Here is a 21,968-nt window from a genome sequence, read left to right as displayed (position 1 = left end):
TGATATTAGTAATTCAGTTGAGGACCTAGGGCTGACCGTTCTCTTCGCAGATGACACAGCCTGTAGTGTCTCTGGAATCGATGAAGATCGTGTCAAACATAATTTAAGTCTAGCATTCGATAGACTAGTAGCATGGTTTACGGCAAATAGGCTAGCTCTGAACACTTCAAAAACAAAGTTTATGGTATTTTCGCGTACGTCACGGGCACTTCCATGCCTGAAGTTGATTAAGTCATCTGTTCCAGGTATGGATACATCACGTGTTGAAATTATTTGTTACCTTGGTGTGCTGGTTGACTCAAATTTGATTTGGAAGCCGTATATAAATGGTATAAGATTGAAGCTTGGAAGGAACGTGGGTATTATGCAACGTATGAAATTCATTTTGCCGCTCGAAGCTATGTGTTCTATTTATTTTGCTCTTGTTCATTCTTATCTAAATTATTGCCCACTTATTTACTTGAATACTTTCAGATCCCATTTAATTCCGCTTCAGAGGCAACAAAATAAGGCGCTTCGTATTTTAAAAAGTTATCTTCCTTCCCCAGCGTCTTTCCCCAGTAAGTCTTCTACAAAGAGTTTACATTGTTTATTGAATATTCTTTCTGTTGAACTTGCAGTTACTTTTAGCTCGATTTTATTCAAGGTTAATCATAATCTCCTGTCACTGCCCAGTTGTTTCTTTTCTTTTGATTTGTTCCCAGTTGCTCCGCCATCTTCTCATCTAGCTCGCAGCATACGCAAACTACGCCAGCCGTTGATAATTTCAGAGAGGTCCCGGTTTTCTCTACGAAATAGTGTGGTCGCCACGTGGAACCAATATGAATCTATTTTTGATTTTGATGTGTCGATTGGAATTTTAAAAAATAAAATAAAATCATTCCTTTTGGACATTTATTAGTCAAATATTATTTTATTATTAATATATTCTCCTTATAATAATATTCTCTTCTTATTTTTTGATCTCTCTCGGATCTTGATATCCTTCTTCTTGTCCCATTGCTGGTTGAGAGTTGTTTATGTATCGTCGGGTGGGTGTCTGCCGTGATGTGGTGAGTAATTAACCTTACATTTATTGATTTATTTATATTTGTTTGTGAAGTCTACCATTTTGATTGAAAATCCGTATATTTCTTTATTGTTTTTCTTTTTTTATTTGTGCAAAACGAGCTTGTCTCACTGCCAGATATCTGTATATATTTAATGTCATTATGTAAGATTGAATAATAAATGAACCTGAACCTGAACCATGATCAGACTAAAGTAGAGAAATTTCATAAAGTTTGGATCTTTGTATTTTGAATTAGCCTGGTGTATTCTAGATACTAGTAAAATGCTAATGGTATTTTGTCATAACACCCTTTTTATTTGACCTTTTCATCCCGAGAAAAACGTGATGAGAAATTTCATCACGTTTGGACCTTTGTATTTTGAATTAGCCTGATGTATTCTAGATACTAGTAAAATGCTTCTGCTATTTTGTCACAACACCCTTTTTATTTTACCTTTAAAATTATGTCTTCAATTTTTAATTGTTTTGTCAAGCAAATTCATTCTTTAATTTTCCTCAATTGCTGATGTGAAAACCACAAATTGGTTTTGTCGTCAAAATGACGTGAAGCAAGCTCATTTATATAAATCAAAATGTTGACAAGTCCACTGTATGATTAAAAATAAACAGGTCATGAAAGCTTATTAAATTAGAGCAGTGCAATATGAAACAGTAACTTCATGAATAGCCCAAAGGCGTTATTCATTTATTTTTTTTTACTAGTCAAGGAGAATGTAGGATAACAGGCAAAAAAAAAATCATATCGTATACTCCTGATATACACCTAGGAAAAATGTTGGTCTCATATCTCGAACAAAAAATTTAAAGTCCCCTCAAAGGGTGAAACTATGGTTTTTGAAGATGACGCAGTCAACTCGAACAACAAAATATCAATTTTGCAGGCGACATATCTCAATTTTGCAAGCTTCATGAGATGCCCAGTTCAGCTAATTTTACGAAAGATCAATAATATGACACATTATTGCGTCCCCCCTCAAAATCAAGGGAGGCACTAAGAAAATATCACCTTTGTCTCAATGGCACTAGTGAGAGAGAAAAATCTTTTGATGTTTTTGTGAAACCAGTTTGTGCAGGTGGAGTCAGATTCTCTATTTAAAAATACAACAACACAGAATCTGGTTGTTTATAATTTTTGATGATTATTAACTACGAAAAGAATTTATAAATCAATTTAGCGTAAAGAGCGAGGCGTTGAGGAGGGGACAGCCCCTTTCATATACGGAAAAAAACAAAAGTTTTTTTTTATTTATTCCATATATAAAAGGGGTTGTCCCCCCCCCCACGCCTCGCTCTTTATGCTAAATTTTTTTATTATTCTAAAAAATAGAGTTGTGAGAGAGTAAAATTTTAGCGCAAAGAGCGAGGCATTGAGGAGAGGACAGCCCCTTTCATATCCGGAATAACTTCTGGTCGTTTTAATTTTTAATGTCGCTCCTTAATTTCAGTTAAAAAAAATAGTTTTTTTTTGTTTAATTCAATTCAATTCAAACTTTTTATTTCCTCCGAATACGAAGAGTAAAAAAAAATAAAAAAAAATTATAACCGCTAATCAACAGGCCATAAAATTATTTTAAACTATATAACAACAAATACGCAAAGGCCTTCAATCAAAATTACCACACAAATTAACACTTCATTCAATAGATAATAAATTAACACTTCACAAATTAACACTTCATTCAAAAATTAAATCAAATAAAATAAATTAAGCTTCGTGCGCAGCTCTATATAAATTATGAGAAAAAACATTTAATTTGGATAAAAACTTCTTTTGCTTTTTCTCCAAAACATCAACAGGGTTTTTTATTGTATATGCATTCATTAAAAAAGTATTTGATTCAGATTTAGAAAAGCGGCAAAGGAACTTAGCAAAATCAAAAAATATGGTTTTTACATGCGCAATATAACTAATTCTAAAAAACGGGAGAAGCGATTAAAAAACTAAAATTTGAGGTAAAGCGACTGTATTATATACCTGAGCCAGGGATTTCCGAGAAAGAAGATCGCGAAGACAAATTACTGCCTCGAAACTAGACGCTATTCTACTTTTAACTGCTTTAGAAATAGAAGCACGGCATAGAGCTGAAGTTGGTCCATAAGGCACACCAAGATATAAAAAAGATTCCAAAGGTTTTAAAATACTATCATAAATACGGACAGAAATTTCTGAATTAACAAGATCATTAGCCTTAGGACCAAGAATTAAAAACTGACACTTTTCAGGGCGAAAACGAAGTCCATGCTCCCTAAAAACCTTTGCTAAAAAATCTACATTTTGTTGAAGTGACTGAAGCGATCGACTCAAAAGGAGTAAATCATCTGCGTAAGCAATCCACGACAGAACATAACCTTTACCATAAATAAAAGTCAACTGAATTTGATCAAATAGCCCCGAAGCAGTAATATTGAAAATCAAAGGAGAAATAATGCTCCCTTGTCTCAGCCCCCTACATAACTTAACATTATAATCACTAACCTGATTCTTCCACTTAATACGAATACGAGAGGAGCCATACCACTTTTTAAAAACCAAAACTACTGGTAGTGGGACATTATTCTTCAGAAGCGCAGTCATAGCCCAAGAATGGATAATTGAATCATACGCTGTCGCAAAATCTAACGCAAGTGTATAAACTCTATCCCATTGCTTACAAAAGGATATTATTCTTGAAAGGAGGGTATGAGCAACATCCATGCTTAGACCCTTGCGGAACCCAATTTGATTCAGGCCTTGGTTACTTTAATAAAACTATAATAAACTTTAATAAAACTAACTCAAAAACTTTGCTAATCTGCCACGAAACAGTAATCGGCCAGTAATCAGAACATCGATTCGTATTCCCTCCTTTTTTTGAAAGGGGTGAAGTGGTAGCACGAGAAAAGCTAGCTGGAAGAACTCCAGAAGAAAAAATAGTAGTAAAAAGAGTAGCGAGGAGAAGGATTGCTTTGGGGGATGCCCATTTTATACGGTTTGAATGTATACCATCATGATCAAAAGAATGCTTACTTTTTAGAGCTTTAATTGTTACCGTTACATCATCAACAGACACAGATGTTTTACTATTTGGGCGGGACTTTGAAATGTCTTCCGATAATAAAGAGTCAAGCCGTGATTCAACTGCCGCATCACCGGATGAAAAAACTTGATTATAATGAGTTATCAAATCATCTAGTTTCAGAGAACTATTAGAATCTGGTGAACAATTATTATTACGACGTCTAGAATTAACCAAACTCCAAAGCGCATTCCTACCACTAGTAATCCTTGAACCAATTTCATCTTTTATAATTTCACTATGCAAACGCAACTCAGCCCGAAAAACGAGTTTAGTTAATTTCATACCATCATAAAATGGTCCAGATTGTGGTTTTCCCACGGAATTCCAAAGGTAACAAGCTTCAGATGCATTTTTTTGGCTTTGCTTTAAAATCGGGTTACGGTTCCAAACTGAAACACGAGATCCACGACGGAAAGAGTCAGTCGTAAAGACTTTATTAGCCCCGACTTTTAAACTATGAACAATTTCAAGATAAAATATATCAATATCAATTTGATCAACATCCTTAGAATAATTTACAATTATTTTAGCTAAAGTGCATCTGATTCTTCATGATATTTGCTCATTTTTTCCCAATCCCAGATCATTTTAATTACAATTTGACTAGAATGATGGATAATTTTAAAAGATGGAATTTGAATATTTAAATGAAAAGAAAGGTAAAAATGGTCACTAATAGGCATATCCAACCCAACATCAACAGGCTGTGGTAATAACGCTGCATTTGAAACCAGCACATGGTCTAGATAAGAGCAAGAACCAGAATTATGGACATACGTAAAATCCGCATCTTTTGAAACTATAGTAAAATCCCGAAAACAAAGATAAAAGAGCGGAGGAGCGGACATCAGAGATAGCAATGTTGCAGTTAAAATCCCCGCAAATAAGCCACTGGAAATCTGATGAAACTTTCGCCACAAATCGCGATAATTCTAAACATGCAAAATTGAAATAAAAATCCGAATCAATAGTATTATAATTTGTTGGTAAATAGCACGAAAAAACAATAATCCCTGGGATTCGAACATCAACAAAATAACGATTAACGGCAAACACTGAAACTGGAATATTCTCTCGAATAAAAATGCAAACGCCTCCTGAAGGGCGTCCACCTGTAGGTGTTGCTGGAGATATAAAACACTTAAACTGCTGCGACTGGCTCGAAAGAAGACTAGTAGAGTGGTCCAGAAGATGATGCTCTTGCAGACACAAAATATCTAGATCGCGCAGCATAGAATGCAATACATGTTGTTTATCACCAAAATCATTCAGATTCAGAGATATAATCTTTGCACTAATAATTTTTTATTCTTTGCAACTTTTTCGGTTTACTGTTTGCAGCGAAAGCTAAATCCAGTATGCTCATGAGATCCACAATGGAAGAAACAAGGTTCATTATGGCAAGGGTTGTTCCTAGAATGAGAGTGTCCACTACCAAGGCACTTGAGACAACGTTCCACGCTAGAGCAGCCTGACGATATATGCTCTAGCGACCCGCATTTGTAGCACATTCGTGGTAAAAACTTATAATCAGTAAGCCGGAAATGTTCGTAGCCAATGTGAATCCCATAACGCAAATAATGAGACTTGGCCGTCACCGAACGGAAGTATACACGATATGATTTCGAAACACCGATGCGCTGTATCTCTTCGATACCTTGGTTAGAAGCACACACACTCTCTGGATTGATCGGAAAGTCTACTCATGATAATAAACTGACAATTCTCGATTTGCGAACCTCAGTTTTACCGACCTTTTCATTCAAACAGGCTTTCAAGTTTTCGGCGTTTTGTCTTTTCGTATGAATGACCCATTTCTGTTGCTGGGATCCTGATTCCTTAGAAAGTGAAATCCGCACTATACCATCAGCTCCATCCAACGATTTCAGAAAAGCTTCACGCTTTAAGGGATCATCACAATCTTGTGGTGGTGAATCTACTACAAGACCCACTGTTTCTGACTCGTTATTCAGCAGAGGCCAGGATTTATCATTCAGTTTTTCTTTATTTATACAGCTCAAAACCTCGCTCTGTACTCCGTCACAACACTCTTTCACCACAGCAGGAGTCTCCGCTACCTTACTTGTGACGTAATCAAGTTTATCAATAATGCTAGAAAGATGCCGGTCCCAGGTTTGATTGGCACTGCTAAAGTGAGCATTTTGATCCGTATCTATCACAAATATCGCATTACTCGCAGTCACGACGAATTTCAGATTTGGCAAGCAAGGGGTTGCATCCTCAGAAATAAGGATGTCTAAAATATCCTTTGACAGGCTTTGCTTAGCAGAGGGGTCGCGACGTGCAAGGAGTTTATGCGTGGGGTTCACTAGAGATGTTAGGAGGCTTCTAGCTTGATCAAGATGATCATTAGAATAGAAGTTTGTACACGAAGATATACAGGAGGCGGACGAAATTCCTGACTGTAGACAGTGCCGGAAAAAAACTTAAAACTGGTGAATAAACAAGAGTCTCTGAAGGAGGCGGGATCTGCGGGGAATCAGGTTTATCAGCAAATTACTCGCAGCAGTCCGAGCACTCATGTATTATAATACTGTCTTTCTCAATGCTCTGAAGAATTTCACAGTGGTTATGGCAGAGGCGACCACAACCCCCAGAAGATGTGTTGCAAATAACTGTTCCTCTGGTTTCGAGACTGAGGCTCTCTTTGCAAACTTTGCACCCTGTCTTGTACAACTTTTCAGAAGTCACGGCAGCCATTTATCAATTAGTAATAATAGCATATAAATATTAACTTGGTACTATGCGCTAAGGAAATGCAAGGGGGCTACCCCAAACCACTACCCCGCCTTCGCCTGAGTAAAACTATTACAAGATAAAATCTCTACTTACGGAAGGTGCTCTCCTCAGTGATCTTATATCCAAAAATAACATTTCATAAACGCTCACAATCTATCACCGCGGATCACGCCAAAATTCATTTCATTTCACATAGCATCCTCCTTCACGCAATTTAATTTCTGAACGTTTTTTGATTAATGCAGCTTTGATTTTGGCTCACCGTACATGAATAATTAAAACTAGACCCCGGCACCACGCCGGCGGATCGACCGAACGCCGCCAACGAGAGGCCCAGTCGAACGCCGCCGAAGTGTCGTACAGAGGCTGCCCTTGTCGCCGCCGCCGACAGAGGCAGCGGCGTTCGGTCGACTTTAATTTAATTTTGCGGCCATTCCTTATTGCGTCAACCGCAAATTCGGAGCTTTTCCTTCTCGTGTGGTTTAGTATTTCGATTTTCCTGATTAGAAATCAAGCAGGGCTTGCACTATCCCCAAATTTTCAGGTAATTTCCCGAAAATCTATGCGTCACTCCGAAAAAAATTACGTTCCCCGAATCCCCGAAAATCACCCAATCACGGTGCCAGACCGAGCGATTTATCATCAATGACTTTCCCTGCCAAATATTACTTTGCATACCATAATTCTTCACTACTCTCTTGTTCGTTGATTTTCTTCTCTTTTGTTACTTTGCATAAAAACCAGACAGATGCAATATTCAATTGCAAATATTGCAATATACACAGTTCTTCATATGTTGACAAAAAACAGTATCGTCTTTATGAAATGAGTTTACATCATTTCAAATGCAGTTTCCCAATCGCTATTTCTTACATCGTTCGTAGTCAAGAATTTTGTTTTCAAGTTGAATAGAATTATAGAACGCATTCACTAATATACAGCTTCAGCCTTCAGTTGGATTTTGAAATTGATAGTCGACAGATTGTTTCTACAGCTGAATTGTAAGTTTGCAGGTTTTTTTTTTTTTTTTGCTCTTTTTAGATAAGATTTTCTTAATCTTTGATACTCAATTGTTGAACGCCTGATAGAAAATACAATCTTCTTTCTGAATAATGTATAATTATTAGTAGTAGCAGCAGTATTTATAACAGAACTAACATAAAGAAAGAAAAACGAGCAAAAATGGGGTTTTTATAGGCCAAATGAAGATACTGAAAAAACAAAGCGAATATTTCGAGAGGACAAACGCCTCTCTTCTTCAGCGCGAAACAAAACGATGTATCAATAAAAGCCAAAAACTAAAAGAATTAAAACCAACTACCTAACAACCATAAAAGTGAGTTATTCGCCAATATCCGCGATTTGCACAAAATCTAAAAAAACATGAACTGCCATCGACGTTTGTCCTCTCGAAATATTCGCTTTGTTTTTTCAGTATCGTCATTTGGCCTATAAAAACCCCATTTTTGCTCGTTTTTCTTTTTTTATGTGATGTCAGGCCAATGTGGTTTAAGAAATTAACAGAACTAACAGTTACATTTTGCCTGTTGGTCAACTGAATATCCCACTCATGATGCCCCTGAAGTTTCCTCTTGGTATGATAAGCCGTTCTGAAAATATTGCTGATACGCCCAATTCAGCAATTTGTATACACATAGTATGTTTTGACTTAGTTCAAATTTCCCCTCAACGTTTCCTCAGATAATGTTTTCAAAATCTTCAGCATTAGTAGTACTCGATACAGAAGTATTAGTTTTAGGGATAGTAGTGGTCATTGTAATAGTACTTTTGGTAGCAGTTGAAGCAGCAGTAGTTGTAGTAGTAGTAGCGTGTAAATATAGCCTTTTTGGTCAATTGATCATCTCCCTTGTCATTTCCTGAAAATTCCAAATTAATATACTCCGCCATTCCTGAGGGACACCCTTTTGACAATCCATATACACATAACATGTTATGATGTAGTTCAGAAGTCTCCTCAACATTCCCTGAAAGACTCAACTTAATGCCCTTCATATTTTGGGAAAGTAAAAGTCAAACATGCAAGCCTCTTCACAATAACATATACTACACGTAAACAATGAACCAATTGCATAGCTTGCAGCCCTTACTTTGAGGCCTCGTGGGGGGGGGGCATTCCTAAACACATAATTACTGAGCTTTTCAACAATGCTGAAAAAATTGATGTCTCAAAACTTTGTTTGGATGTTTGTTATTAAAAACGATGGGCGTAAGGGGGGGGGGTCTCTTGAATCACTTTGACTCTTAAGAAGGACACTATAACTTCCAATTTAAAATCAAATAAGATCCATCTGCATTTAATAATGACCATCCATTCCACTAGAACCTTATATGCCCCCACGGCATAACTTAAAGCCCTTGCCCCAGGGCTCTGAGGGGATTTTCCAACCTTGGAAGCATTGTTATATGTTCTTTGGACTATTTTAAACAACATTGCCATCGCACAATTTCAATCAAATGCAGTTGGTGAAAAGACGGGTAGTTGGGGGTGGCCTGTTGACCTTCGTCACTATTGATCCTTTAAAAGGAACTAGAGCTTCCAATTTCATCCAAATGTCCCATCTCTAAAGTTTATACAACCATCCCTTCCATAAGAACATTAAATGCCCCAGGGGCATACTGCAACCCTCGCCCTTAGGCTCTGGTGGTTTGTATGAGCCTCAAAAGCTTTGTTATATGATCCTTGGACTATTTTGAATGAAAGGCCTGTCTCAAAATATCTATTGGATGCATACCGGGAAAACACAACATGCTTGTGTGTGGGGGGAAGGGGGGAGAGGGTTGCTATGCTCTGATCACTTTGTCTCTTAAAAAGGGCAATAGACCTTTTGATTACCAATCTAATGAGCCCCCCCCCCCCAAAGCATATACGACGACCCTTTCTATAAGAATCTTATAAGCCTCTAGGGCATAACAACCCTTACCCTGAGAGCTGTAGGGGAGAGGGTCTTCCTCACAGACATAATTTCCAAACCCTTCAACTATGATGAACAAAATTGTCACCTCCAAATTATTACTGGAAGTGTTAAGGGAAATGACGAACATGGAGGAGAGGGGGGAGCTGGTTGCTCTCAAATCACTTTGACTCTTAATAAGGGCACTATAACTTCCAATTTCAAATCAAATGAGTCCCATCTGAAGTTTATACGACCGCTCATTCCATAAAAACTTTATATGCCCTCATGATGTAACTTAGAACCCTATCCCCAGGGCGCTGGGGGGTGTTTTCAATCCTAGAGGCATTATTATATGTTTTTTGGAATATTGGAGGTGTGGTTATTGGAGGTGTTAAGGGAAATGACGAGCATGGAGGGGGGGCCGATAGCTCTCAAATCACTTTGAATCTTAATAAGGGCACTATAACTTCCGATTTCAAATCAAATGAGCCCCATCTGAAGTTTTTACGGCCGCCCATTCCATAAAACCTATATATGCCCTCATGGTATAACTTACAACCCACGCTGGACAGTTGTATTAAACCTAGAGGCATTATTATATGTTCTTTGGACTATTTTCAAAAAAAAAAACGCTATCTCATAATTCCAATCAGATCCGTTTAGTGAAAAGAGGAACTAGAAGTTCTAATTTTCAACCGAATGAGCCTCTTCTAAAGTTAAAGAACCATCCCCTCCATAAAAAACTTAAATGCCCCGGCGTTATAACTTACAACACTCGCCCCCAGGCTCTGGTGGTTTGTACCAACCCCAAAAGCCTTGTTATATCCCTTCCGAAAAAACCTTAGATGCCCCAGGGACATAACTTACAATCCTTGCCCCCAGGCTCTGGGGATTTGTTTCAACCCCAAAGGCCTTGAGACATAAAATGACTATTTTTTAATAACATGACTATCTCAAAATTTTATTAGATGCATTTCGGGACAATACTATGTGTGTGTGGTGGGGGGGGGGGTGGCTGACCTCTGATCCCTTTGACTCTTGAAAATGGTACTAGAGCTTCTGATTACCAATCCAATGACCCCCTCCGAAGTTTATATGACCACACTTTCTATAAAAACCTTATATGCCCCCAGGACATAACTTCAACCCTTGTCCTAAGGGCTGGGGGGGGGATTCCTCACCCTAAAAGACATAATTTCCAGAACTTTCAACTACTTTGAACAAAATGGCTACCTCAAAATGTTGATTGGAAGTGTTTGGGGAAATGATGGGCATGGTCGGGGTGACATTTACCCTCTGATCACTTTCGACTGATAACAAAGGCATTAGTTCTCTCCATTTCCAATTGAATGAACCCCTTTTTGAAGTTTCTATGACAATGCTTTGTATAAAAACCTTATATGCCCCAAGGTCATAACTTACAACCTTTGTCCTGAGGGCTGTGGGGGGTTGTTATATTCAAAGACATAATTTCCATATTTTTCAAATATGTTGAACAAAATGGCTATATCAAAATTTTGATTAGAAGTGTTTGGAGAAATGAAGGGTGTGGGGGGGCATTTGCCCTCCAATTACTTTCAACAATCAAAAGGGGCGCTAGCTATCTCAATTTGCAATCAAATGAGCCCTTTTTGAAGTTTCTACGACAATGCTTTCTATCAAAACCTTATATGCCCCCAGGGCATAACTTACAACCTTTGCCCTGAGGGCTGTGGGGGTTTTCATCCTCAAAGACATAATTTCTGGAACTTTAAACTTAGTTTAACAAATTGGCTATCTCAATTTTTGGTTGTATGTGTTTGGGGAAAGGGTGGGCCTGGGAGGGGGGTTAATTTCCTTCCAGCCACTTTTGACTATTAAAAAGGGCACCAGCCATTTCAATTTCCAACGAATGAGCCCATTTTGAAGTTTCTATGACAATGCTTTCTATAATAACCTTATATGCCCCGAGGGCATAACTTATAACCCTTGCCCTGAGGGCTGGGGGGGGGGAGATTTGTCATCCAAAAAGAAATAATTTCTGGACCTTTCAACTACATTGAACAAAATGGCTATCTCAAAATTTTCATTGGATGTGTTTGGGGAAATGGTATGTATGGAAGAGGTGTTAGTTGCTGTCCAATCACTTTTGACTACTAAAAAGGGCACAGGTCCTTCCAATTTCCAATCAAATAAGCCCTTTCAAAGTTTCTACAACAACTTCTTTGGTACAAAATGCCCTGGTCTTAAAGAAAAAAAATAACACATTGCGCCAACACTGTTCTTTACTTAGGCAGCGCTATTCCGCTGCCTATGATATACTTTTCTTATCTTTTTCATCTTCCCTGAAATCATAAAAAAATAATTGGTCTGAAATTCAAACTTCGATTTTCTCCAAATTCCAGAAGCTAAATTTCAAGACAATCCAAGAAAACAAAATCCTGAAATAATCATTTTGAATTAAATCAAATTTAAAATTTAATTAATTGGAGGCAAAGAAGAAAAAGTGCATGGAAATTGCAAAATTCCATGCACTCTGGTGTCTAGTAACAATAATACATCTATGGCAACTAGGAATGCAAAAAGCCTGTTATTGTACAAAATTGTGTTATTTACAAAGTCCAGAAACAGAGAAGACCTGAGTTGCAAATGACTCAGAAAATATTCAGAACAGATTCAAAAACAGACTCAAAGAAATATAAAGTACATAATACATATATACAGAGGGGATCACTCCAATGGAATCACACAATTGACATACATAATTTTATTTAGAATCCTGAGTTGATTACTTTATTCTAATGAGATTTAGTCCCCATAGCTGTAACAACAAGGTAATAAATATGTGTTATGATATAAAAAATGGGAATAATAAATGAATATGTTAGGGAATGAAGCTCACAATAGACTATTGTGAAGTACAGCTCTATTAGAAACGGATTTGTTCTAATTGAGAACACTTTTTTACACAATTTTGTTTCACACTTCAAATCAAATCAATAGGAATAGTGACCACTAATTTGGGGCCCCTCCTAAAATCGGAGGGGGGTGGCTTTAGCCCCAGACAGCTTGCCCCCCTCCAAATGAAGCCACCAATTCCAGGTAGATAGTTTTTTAATAATGAGAAGACACCCCAGAAGCTCTATAGGAAACACTAATACCAGGCTGCAAAACACGTTTTTCTCCAATCATGTAGTTGGCCTACAAAACTCAATTAGCCAGAATGCAGTCATGGCCCCTAATACTGAAGGCTTCAAGGCAGCTGCTGATAGAGAATGGTGCAGCAAGACATGGTGCACAATTTAAGATGCCCCCAATGAGCTGAGTCACCATCATTATTGATTAGTGCCAATAGAATTTGTCCTTATTGCTCACAAGTATGATTTAAGGTAATGGATAGAAGAATATGATGGAATAAGCTAAAGCTCTCAACACTTGTGTGTCCAGAAACCAGACACTAAAGAGGTTATGTCATAACACTAATAAGCTTTTAACTGGCAACACCTCCTTTCAAAAGCCCTTTCAACTTGATGAATCCTTCAGGACAAGAGGACCCAAACAAGAAGTTGTTCTTGAGCAGAGTATATACCTGAGTACACAATCAATACTTTTCCACTAGAGGTAGTCCATTGGACTCTTCTTCCTGAGAAAAAAACATTCTAAACATTCTACTGAACATGCAGTTGTTTCTTTACATGATTTTATTCACTCTGCTCTTGATTCTGGTCTACTTCTGGCTGCTTTGTTTTTAGGTATTTGGAAGGCTTTTGGTTCTCTGACAAATCTTAATTTTCTTGATAAACTTTCTCACTTTGGTATAATATCAAATGCTCATTCTTGGTTCTTGTCATATCTGTCACAATGTGTTATTTTCATTATTGAATCTTTTTGTGATATTTATTAGGTTCAATATGGAGTACTTTAAAGATTGGTTTTGGGTCTGATACTGTTTTTTATATATGAATAATCAAAAAAACTTTTTGCACAAAATAAGTTTTTCAAAAAAAGTAACGAACTTCGTTAAACCAAAAATGAAAAAAAAATAGAATCAAATAATCTACAAAGCACACAACTACCACAAACCAGTATCAATAAATAAATGAAACCCAAAACAAACAGAAATTAAAATAAGTCGAACTCAAAACAAGCAGAAATTAATCTGAATAGGGTTCTAAACTCTTTGATATCTAAAATCCATAATATAATTAGTACATTACTGAAAAAAATTCAAATGAATTTACTGAAAAAATGTGCATTGTCAGTTTAATATACATATGCTGTTATTAATTACTTAAAATCTTAACTATTTTTTTATTTCTTAAAGCCATAAAAGTGATAACATTTAAAGAATTTTTTTTCAGTAAAGTACAAATTATATTCTGGCTTTTAGAAAGCATGGGTTTAGAGCCCTATTCAGATTAATTTCTTTTCGTTTTCATTTGAAGTTTCTATGACAAAACTTTATATAAAAACCTTATATGCCCCCAGGGCATAACTTACAAACCTTACCCTGAAGGTTGTGGGGGGGGGGGGAGTTATCATCCTCAAAGACCTAATTTCCAGAACTTTCAACTACGTTGAACAAAATGAATATCCCAAAATTTTGATTGGGTGTGTTTGGGAAATTGTGGGCATGAGAAGGGGGTTAGTTGTTCTTCAATCACTTTTGACTATTAAAAAGGGCACTAGCCCTCTCAGTTTCCAACTAAATGAGCCCCTTTTGAAGTTTCTACAACAATGCTATGTATAAAAACCTTACATACCCCAAGGGCATAACTTAAAACCTTTGCCCTGGGGTTTTTTCTTCCTCAAATACATAATTTTCAGAGCTTTCAACTGCATTGAAAAAAAAGGGCTATCTAAAAAACTTTGATTGAATGTGTTTGGGGAAATGGTGGCCATGAGAGGGGGGTTAGTTGCTCTCCATTCAGTTTAGACTATTAAAAAGGGCACTAGTTCTTTCAATTTCCAATCAAATGAGCCCTTTTTGAAGTGTATATAACAAAACTTTCAACAAAGACCTTATATGCCCCCAGGGCATAACTTACAACCCTTGCCCTGATGGTTGTGGGGGGGGGAGATATCATCCTCAAAGACCTAATTTTTAGAACTGTCAACTACATTGAACAAAATGGCTATCTCAAAATTTTGATTGGATGTGTTTGGATAACTGGTGGGCATGAGAGGGGGGCGAGTTGCCCTCCATTCACTTTCAACTATTAAAAAGGGCACTCGCCATTTCAATTTCCGATAGAATGAGTCCTTTTTGACGTTTATACAACAAAGCTGTCTTTGATAACCTTATATCCCCCCAGGGCACAACTGACCCCCAGGGCCCGGAGAGCTGTGGGGGGGGAGTGTCCTCCCCAAAAAGAAAATTTCTATGTGGAAATCAGCTATGTTGAACAAAATGGCTATCTCAAAATTTTGACTGGATGTGTTTGGGGAAATGGTGGGCTTGGAAGGGGTGTTAGTTGCCTTCCAATCACTTTTGACTATTAAAAAGGGCACTAGCCATCCCAATTTCCCATCAAATGAGCCCTTTTCAAAGTTTCTACAACAACTCCTTTGATACAAAGTGCCCTGGTCTGGAAAAAAAATAATACATTGTGCCAACATTGTTCTTTACTTAGGCAGCACTACTGCACTGCCTATGATAGTGATCTTTTCTTTGCAGTTAAAAATTGTAAAACATAAGCATGCTATCATCTTTGTCAACAAGCAAAACACAATCTCTTGAGGTATGAGTCTGGATCTGAAGATGGTCTGGTGGCTTTTGCAGATGATAGCACCCTAACCACTTTAGCTAAAGATGAGTCTAGTCTGCTCCTGAAACTGACAAAGGATTTGAGTGTGTCATGGTTTGAGTTGAAACATCTTGTATTAAATGTTTCCAAATCTTTTCTTTTTTCTAGTCTCTTGATCTTTATAAAATCAACCTACACCACTTAAGGACTTATCTACAGACTTGATGGTGGTTTTGTATGTTTTATGGAAATTTTGAAGAATGAAAATCCATTGTTAAAAGACCACAAACATATGATCAAAATGAAGGTGTCTAGCAATCCTGGTGTCCTTTGGAAGTTGAAGTATTCACTTTGTGGTTGCATTCTCAAATTTTACTTTGTCTTCATTGATTCAATTGTATGTTTCTTATTGTCCACTAATATGGATGTCTACCTTTCCATCTTCAACATGTTTGTTTTATTCTGTACACAAGAGGGCCAGAAAAATTATAAAAGAGACAAAGGTTCCTTTAACCAATCCTCTTCTAAATCTTTGATCTGTACATCTCACATCCTGTGCACATTTTGCCTTTTCTTTAGTCCACTGGCAACTACCAGCTGTTTCCAGGAGTCTATCTTTTGTTTCTAATGTTTTATCATATGCTCTTCAAAATTCTACTGATATAAGAATCCTTTCTTACATCAGTAAAAGGATTATAAGAAATTTTTTCTGAGGTAGTCATTTGTTTGTGACTTTTTATTTATCATTACTATTCTTGATATACATAAGATGTATTTTATTTGTTATAACTTGGTTTTACTGTTATTAGGATGGGGCTTTGCCTGTGCTGGTTAGATTTTAATTATTTTGAAAATGTTTGTGGTGCAGTTTGGTTTCTCATATTATGTGGTCCTAAAGTTAACAGTGAATTATAGGGTACAGATAATTTTATGATTAATTTCTTTATGCTTTCTAACCAGGTTTCCTTACCATGGAGCCTTTTTTGTGTGGGGGGGGGTGTGCTTTTTTGTGGATCTTTATTTTTCAATAAATGGACTCTGAACAGCTGTCACTGCCCCCTTTGTAGATACATTTAAGATTTCTATCAACAAGGGTTTGTCCACCATACAATGGAATGCAGAATGGGATACTATTGAGTCACTGGTTTCCCATTATCACTGACTGGCAACTCTAAAGGATTATTCCTTAATTTACTGGACATTGAGATTTAAGGTAAGGAGTTAATTAAGGGCCTAAAATATACCCTGAGGAGATACTCCCAATCTACTATCTCCAGCCAACCCTTGCCTTATTTACAGGGTTTAAAACAGAGTATATATGACAAGTCTATGTAAATTTTGACAAAAATATTTGGGATTTTCCCAATATTTGATCCTAATTTTCGGTTTTCAGTGGCTCTAGTTTTGCAAAATATAATTCCTATTATTTCAGTAGAATTTCAAGACATATCAAGGGTTTTTTTGTAGCCTAATCAGAAAATGAGCTTACATGTCTTATAAATCAAGATTGAGCAAAGGTATGAGGTTCAAAACACTTTTCTTACACCTCATATTCTACTTCTCAGTACTCCAATTTTATAACACAAAGATTGTAAAAGGTCAGTGGCAGTAAAATTCTACTTTAGCTACTTTTGGCTATCTTGGAAAGGGGTTAGGTTAGGAAAATGAAACTTTCATAGATGGGTCTACAGGTTACAGTGCAGCCCAGGAAGGTATTTTGAAGTACCTACCTCCACTCTTCTCCCTCTAGAGGGTCCTGACCCTTGATGACCTTTAAAAATCTGTGTGTTATAAAAATGAAACCTTGCAAAATAGATCTTCTGTTCTTCCTTCACTTTTAAATGAAGTATAACAAAATTGTTTTCAGCTTCACAACTTTGCTCAATCCCAATTTTTAAGGTTCTAAAGATATGCAAATGCATTACATTTCCTAAATTTTGAAAAAAAAAACTTAGATGGCTTGAAATTTTACTCAAATTACAGGAATTGCGTTTTCAGAACTAAAGCCAGAGAAAAAGAAGCTGATAACTGAAAATTAAGGTAAAAAGTTGTTTTGTCAAAATTTCAATAGGTTTAGACCTGTCACATTGACAAATTTCAGGACCCTCTAGATGGAGAAAAAGTGGAGCTATGTACTTCAAAATACCTTCCCGGGGCACACTTTGGCCTGTAGACCAATCTCTGAAATTTTTATTTTCATAACCAAACCCGTTTCCAAGATAGTCAAAAGTGGCTAAAGTAGAATTTTACCTCAGTGGTCTCAAGAAGAAGAAGTAGTAGCAATAATAGCTTCAAAATATCTTCACAGTGGATCAATTAACTCTGGCTGTAATAAATTTACAGTTGGCTATATAATTCAGCTTGAATGAAACTGAAAATGTCATTTGATGTCTTTTTTGTGCTCTTCCATAATTCAATAATCACTTATGGGGCTAATTGCATCTTGAGTCCTTAAATGGGCCCCAAAGTTATTTTATATGAATTATGAAAGAGCATTAAAAAAGCAGTAAATGACATTTGCACTTTCATTCTATCTAAATTATATAGCAACTGCAAATTTTCAATAAATTTAAACCACCCCCCCCCCTAAGGTGCAAGTAAATATCCTGAATTGGAATATACCCTGAATAGTCAATGCCAAAGTTTCCTATTTGAGTAGCTTAATAAATGAGGTTTGAATTGTTACAAATAAATATTTTAGAAAATATAACTCTTGAACAACTTATTTATAAACTAGTGATATGTTTTTAACCACTTTTCAATACCTTAACTAGTGTTGATAACTTCTCTGTGTGGTTACAAAAATGAAACACCTTTGAAGCCCATAAAGGGGCTCAAGATGCAGTCAATATCTACCAAATCATATTATTGAGTTAGGACTAAAGTGAATACACCATTTGATGCCTTTTTTTATGCTGATTACAAATATAATAAGCATTTATATCGGAAATGAATTTCAGCCCCCCCCCCTATATATGCCAATTCAGGGTTAGGTTAGGTACAGCCTATATCGGGGGGGGGGGGCTGAAATTCATTTCCGATAGAAATACTTATTATATTTGTAATCAGCATCAAAAAGGCATCAAATGGTGTATTCACTTTATTCCTAACTCAATAATATGATTTGGTAGATATTGACCCAAGATGCAATTAGCCCCAGATGCAATTAGCCTATTGAATTATAAAAGAGCATAAAGAAAGGCTTCAAATCATGTTTTCACTTTCATCCTAGCTAAATTATATAGCCTACCCAACTGTAAATCGATCCTGGATTCTTTCCTGAGAATAGCCTGGACTCTTATTTATCTAGCCTAGGCTAGATTAAACAGCCTGTGCTAGGCCACTTCCCAAGATAAATGAAAAGTCCTTCAGCTAGTATTATTACTCTAAATTCTGTAGCTGATAATATTTATATATCTTTCTTTTAAATTAGCCCATATATGTACATGTCTTAGATTATAGGCCTACCTTGTCTGTGGTGTCTTGAAGAAGGATGATAGAAGGCTGTTCCAAAATGGATTATTTGGGCCTAGTGATTCATTACTTGTAAATTTTTCAGCTAGCTCTGACTGTGTATCAGTCAAGGCACTACTCCCTTGTCCCATTTGCTATAAAATTAATGTAAATATCATGGGTATTCAATTGTTTTTAAGGCTTGAAAGCTAGAGTGCAAGTTTTTCTATTTGATCATGTTACTTGAGCAGTTGACTTAGATGACGCTCCTGCTATTCCTTTCATACCGGGCTAAGTCTCAGTTAACTATATATGCCACAGAAAATTAGCCCAGTCCCCACAGATCATGGGCACCGGCAAGGGGGGCATGGCATCTCTCCTCCCAGGAAATTTGGGACTATAAAGTAATTATCAGGAAACCAAAAGCAAAGAGAGCAGAATAGGGAAAAACCATAAAAAAAAATGGTTGTTGCCCCCTTGTTGGCTGTCTGCCATTAGATTTTGACCCATAATAAGCAAAATATAAGTTGTAATTTATGACTGAGTAACCCATAACCAGTTTTCCTCAAACAATTTTCCATATGATTTAGCTGGAGCAAAAAAAAATCAAATTCTTCACAGTAATGAACGGTAAGCAAATAATGATCCTTGTCAGTAACGAAAGTATAAGAGCCAAACTATTGATAACATTCAGTCAAATAATCGGTTTTAATGGTAATCCTAATCATTTATTTGTTTATTAGTAATTTGTGCAGTTATTAGAACACAAGAAAGTTCGTATAATGATAGAAAACACAAAGAAACAACTTAATAAGCTGCAATTTCGGTAAGAATATGCCGTCAACTTTTGCTTGCATTGCAAGAGTACCCAGGAGGTCATACAGGAAGCCTCTACAATCAGAAATGTTTCCCCTGCATGGAATGCTAAGAATTTTTTTAAAATTCCCACTGAACGGATACGTTTTTTGTGTTTTATTATCAATCATTTTTCCAGGAGTGATTGTATTTATCTAGTTGTCACTTTGAAGAAGATCTATTTTTTTACAGATATGAAATATAAAAGTGTCAAATATACTGGCCTTTGGTATTCAAAATTAAATGAAAAATATTGAATTACAAATTTTAACTTGATTTTCTTAATCATAGTTTTAATGTTTTACTATGAAGAACTACTTTGATAATGCGTTACTTTTTATAAACAGTGAGTATAAAAGCATTAAATATTTTTGAGTTTGATAACAAGTTCAAAACTGTCAGTATTGTTAAAAAATGTCCGTCCAAAGCTTCGGCATTGCACAACAGAACTAAAATGCTGGAAGTTTATATCTTAGTTTTTGTATGTATTAGTTTATATCTTAGAAGGCTATTGTTTCGTGTATTTTTTGTAATTACTTATTTTTTTCAATTTTATATATTTTTTCTTTAATTGACATACTTTTTCCATTAAATTTAGAAAATTGTTTGTCTCTAAACTTCATTAAATAAAGAAAAAACAAGTTTTTTCAACTGAAAGTAAGGAGCAGCATCAAAACTTAAAACAAATAGACATTATTACGTATATAACTGGGTTGCCCCCCCCCTCAGCACCTCAATCATCACACTACAGTTTTTTGGCACTTTAAAAAAGTTACTTATTCTTCTAATTAAACGACCCTTGTGTTTCCGGAGTCGTTTTTAAAGAACTGGGACAAAAGTTAAACTTTAGGGTAAAGAACAAGATGTTGAGGAGGGGGCAACCCGCCTCATTTACCCAACAATTTCTGTTACTCCTTACTTTCAGTTGAAAAAACTTGTTTGTTTTTCTGATGTTTTTTTTAATAAGGCCAGGATACCTGGCTCCACCTCTACGGAAATATCCCCCTCCCCATAAAAATATCCCCTGGACAATCCAATCCTGGCGAAAACTTACCTCGGACAATTACCCTTAACATCTCCACGCGTAAAATGGAATCGGTAAAGAGAAAGAAAGACATAAAGAGAAGTTTTGTACATGAATTCTGGCAAATTCACCCAGTATAAAATTTCCACTGAAAATTTTGCCCCCTGGAAAATATCCTCTCCAATGAAAATTCTCCCAGCAGAAAATTCGTCCTCCTCTCCCCACCCGAAAACTGTATGCACACTTCTCAATAACAAATAAAACAATGGGCGAATCTTATAACCTTTCATCAGGGGCTGTAGGGAGTCATTTTATCTTCAAAGACGTAGTTATTAGGCTTTTCTACTATGCTGAACAAAAAAACTATCTCAAAATTTACCTTGGATGATTTTGGGAAAAAAGTGGTATCGGAGGAGGCCTAGTTGCCCTCCAATTTTTTGGTCAATTAAAGAGAGCTCTAGAACTTTTCATTTCTGTTAGAATGAGCTCTCTCCCGACGTTCTAGGCACACTGGATTTATACGATCACCCCTGGGGAAAAAGCACGAACTGTTGGATTACCCATCAAAATCAAAACAGAGATCATTGAAAAACTGATCGTATTTTCTGGATTACCAAAATTATTTTATTCATAAGACTTTACAGTTTCACGAAATGTAATTTTCACAAATAAAAAAGGTTTTTCAACTAAAGTGAAGATCAAGTTTAAAACTTAAAACAAATATAAATTACTTTGTATATAAAGGGACTGCCCCCCCCTATCGACACCTTGCTCATCAAAAATAAGTTTTTTTAGTGCTTAAAATTTTTTTTTCCAATTGCATATTGGAAAAATTTGAGGTACCGGTCCCTTAAATCCCTTGTCAATTGCTTTTAAAATGTGGAAATCAATAATTATACGTTGATTAATACAATCCTAAGTTAAAACTTGTAATTTTAATTTTGGGCAAAATTTGAATATACTTAAAAAATTGGCAATGAATAGTAATTTTGGTGAAAAATCCTTGTTAATATTACTACTAAAGAATTTTGGTTGGATGAAAAGGAGTATTATTATTTGTATGGGTAGAAATTAGGTGAGACTTTTGATCTTCTACATAAGTAA

The 21,968-nt window shown here is 36.2% G+C and overlaps 1 protein-coding gene across 2 annotated transcripts in view; it reads right to left on the bottom strand.

Annotated features, from left to right (window-relative positions):
* LOC148943634 (dymeclin) overlaps positions 1–19,205 on the bottom strand; it is a 113,029-nt gene extending 93,824 nt beyond the window's left edge. For both annotated transcript variants that reach the window (XM_089100873.1, XM_089100874.1), the window contains exon 1: positions 19,001–19,205. In XM_089100873.1, the coding sequence (XP_088956999.1) occupies positions 19,001–19,137 (137 nt within the window). In that variant the 5' untranslated portion in view covers positions 19,138–19,205. The remainder of the gene's footprint in view (positions 1–19,000) is intronic.
* Positions 19,206–21,968: the final 2,763 nt, after the last annotated feature.

The sequence above is a fragment of the Artemia sp. Qi Xiang Cuo genome, chromosome 15 (assembly GCF_049724085.1).
Source record: "Artemia sp. Qi Xiang Cuo chromosome 15, ASM4972408v1, whole genome shotgun sequence".
NCBI classification, from domain to species: domain Eukaryota; kingdom Metazoa; phylum Arthropoda; class Branchiopoda; order Anostraca; family Artemiidae; genus Artemia; species Artemia sp. Qi Xiang Cuo.
Note: the sequence above shows the minus strand (reverse complement) of the source record. Positions and strands in the feature narration are given on the sequence as shown.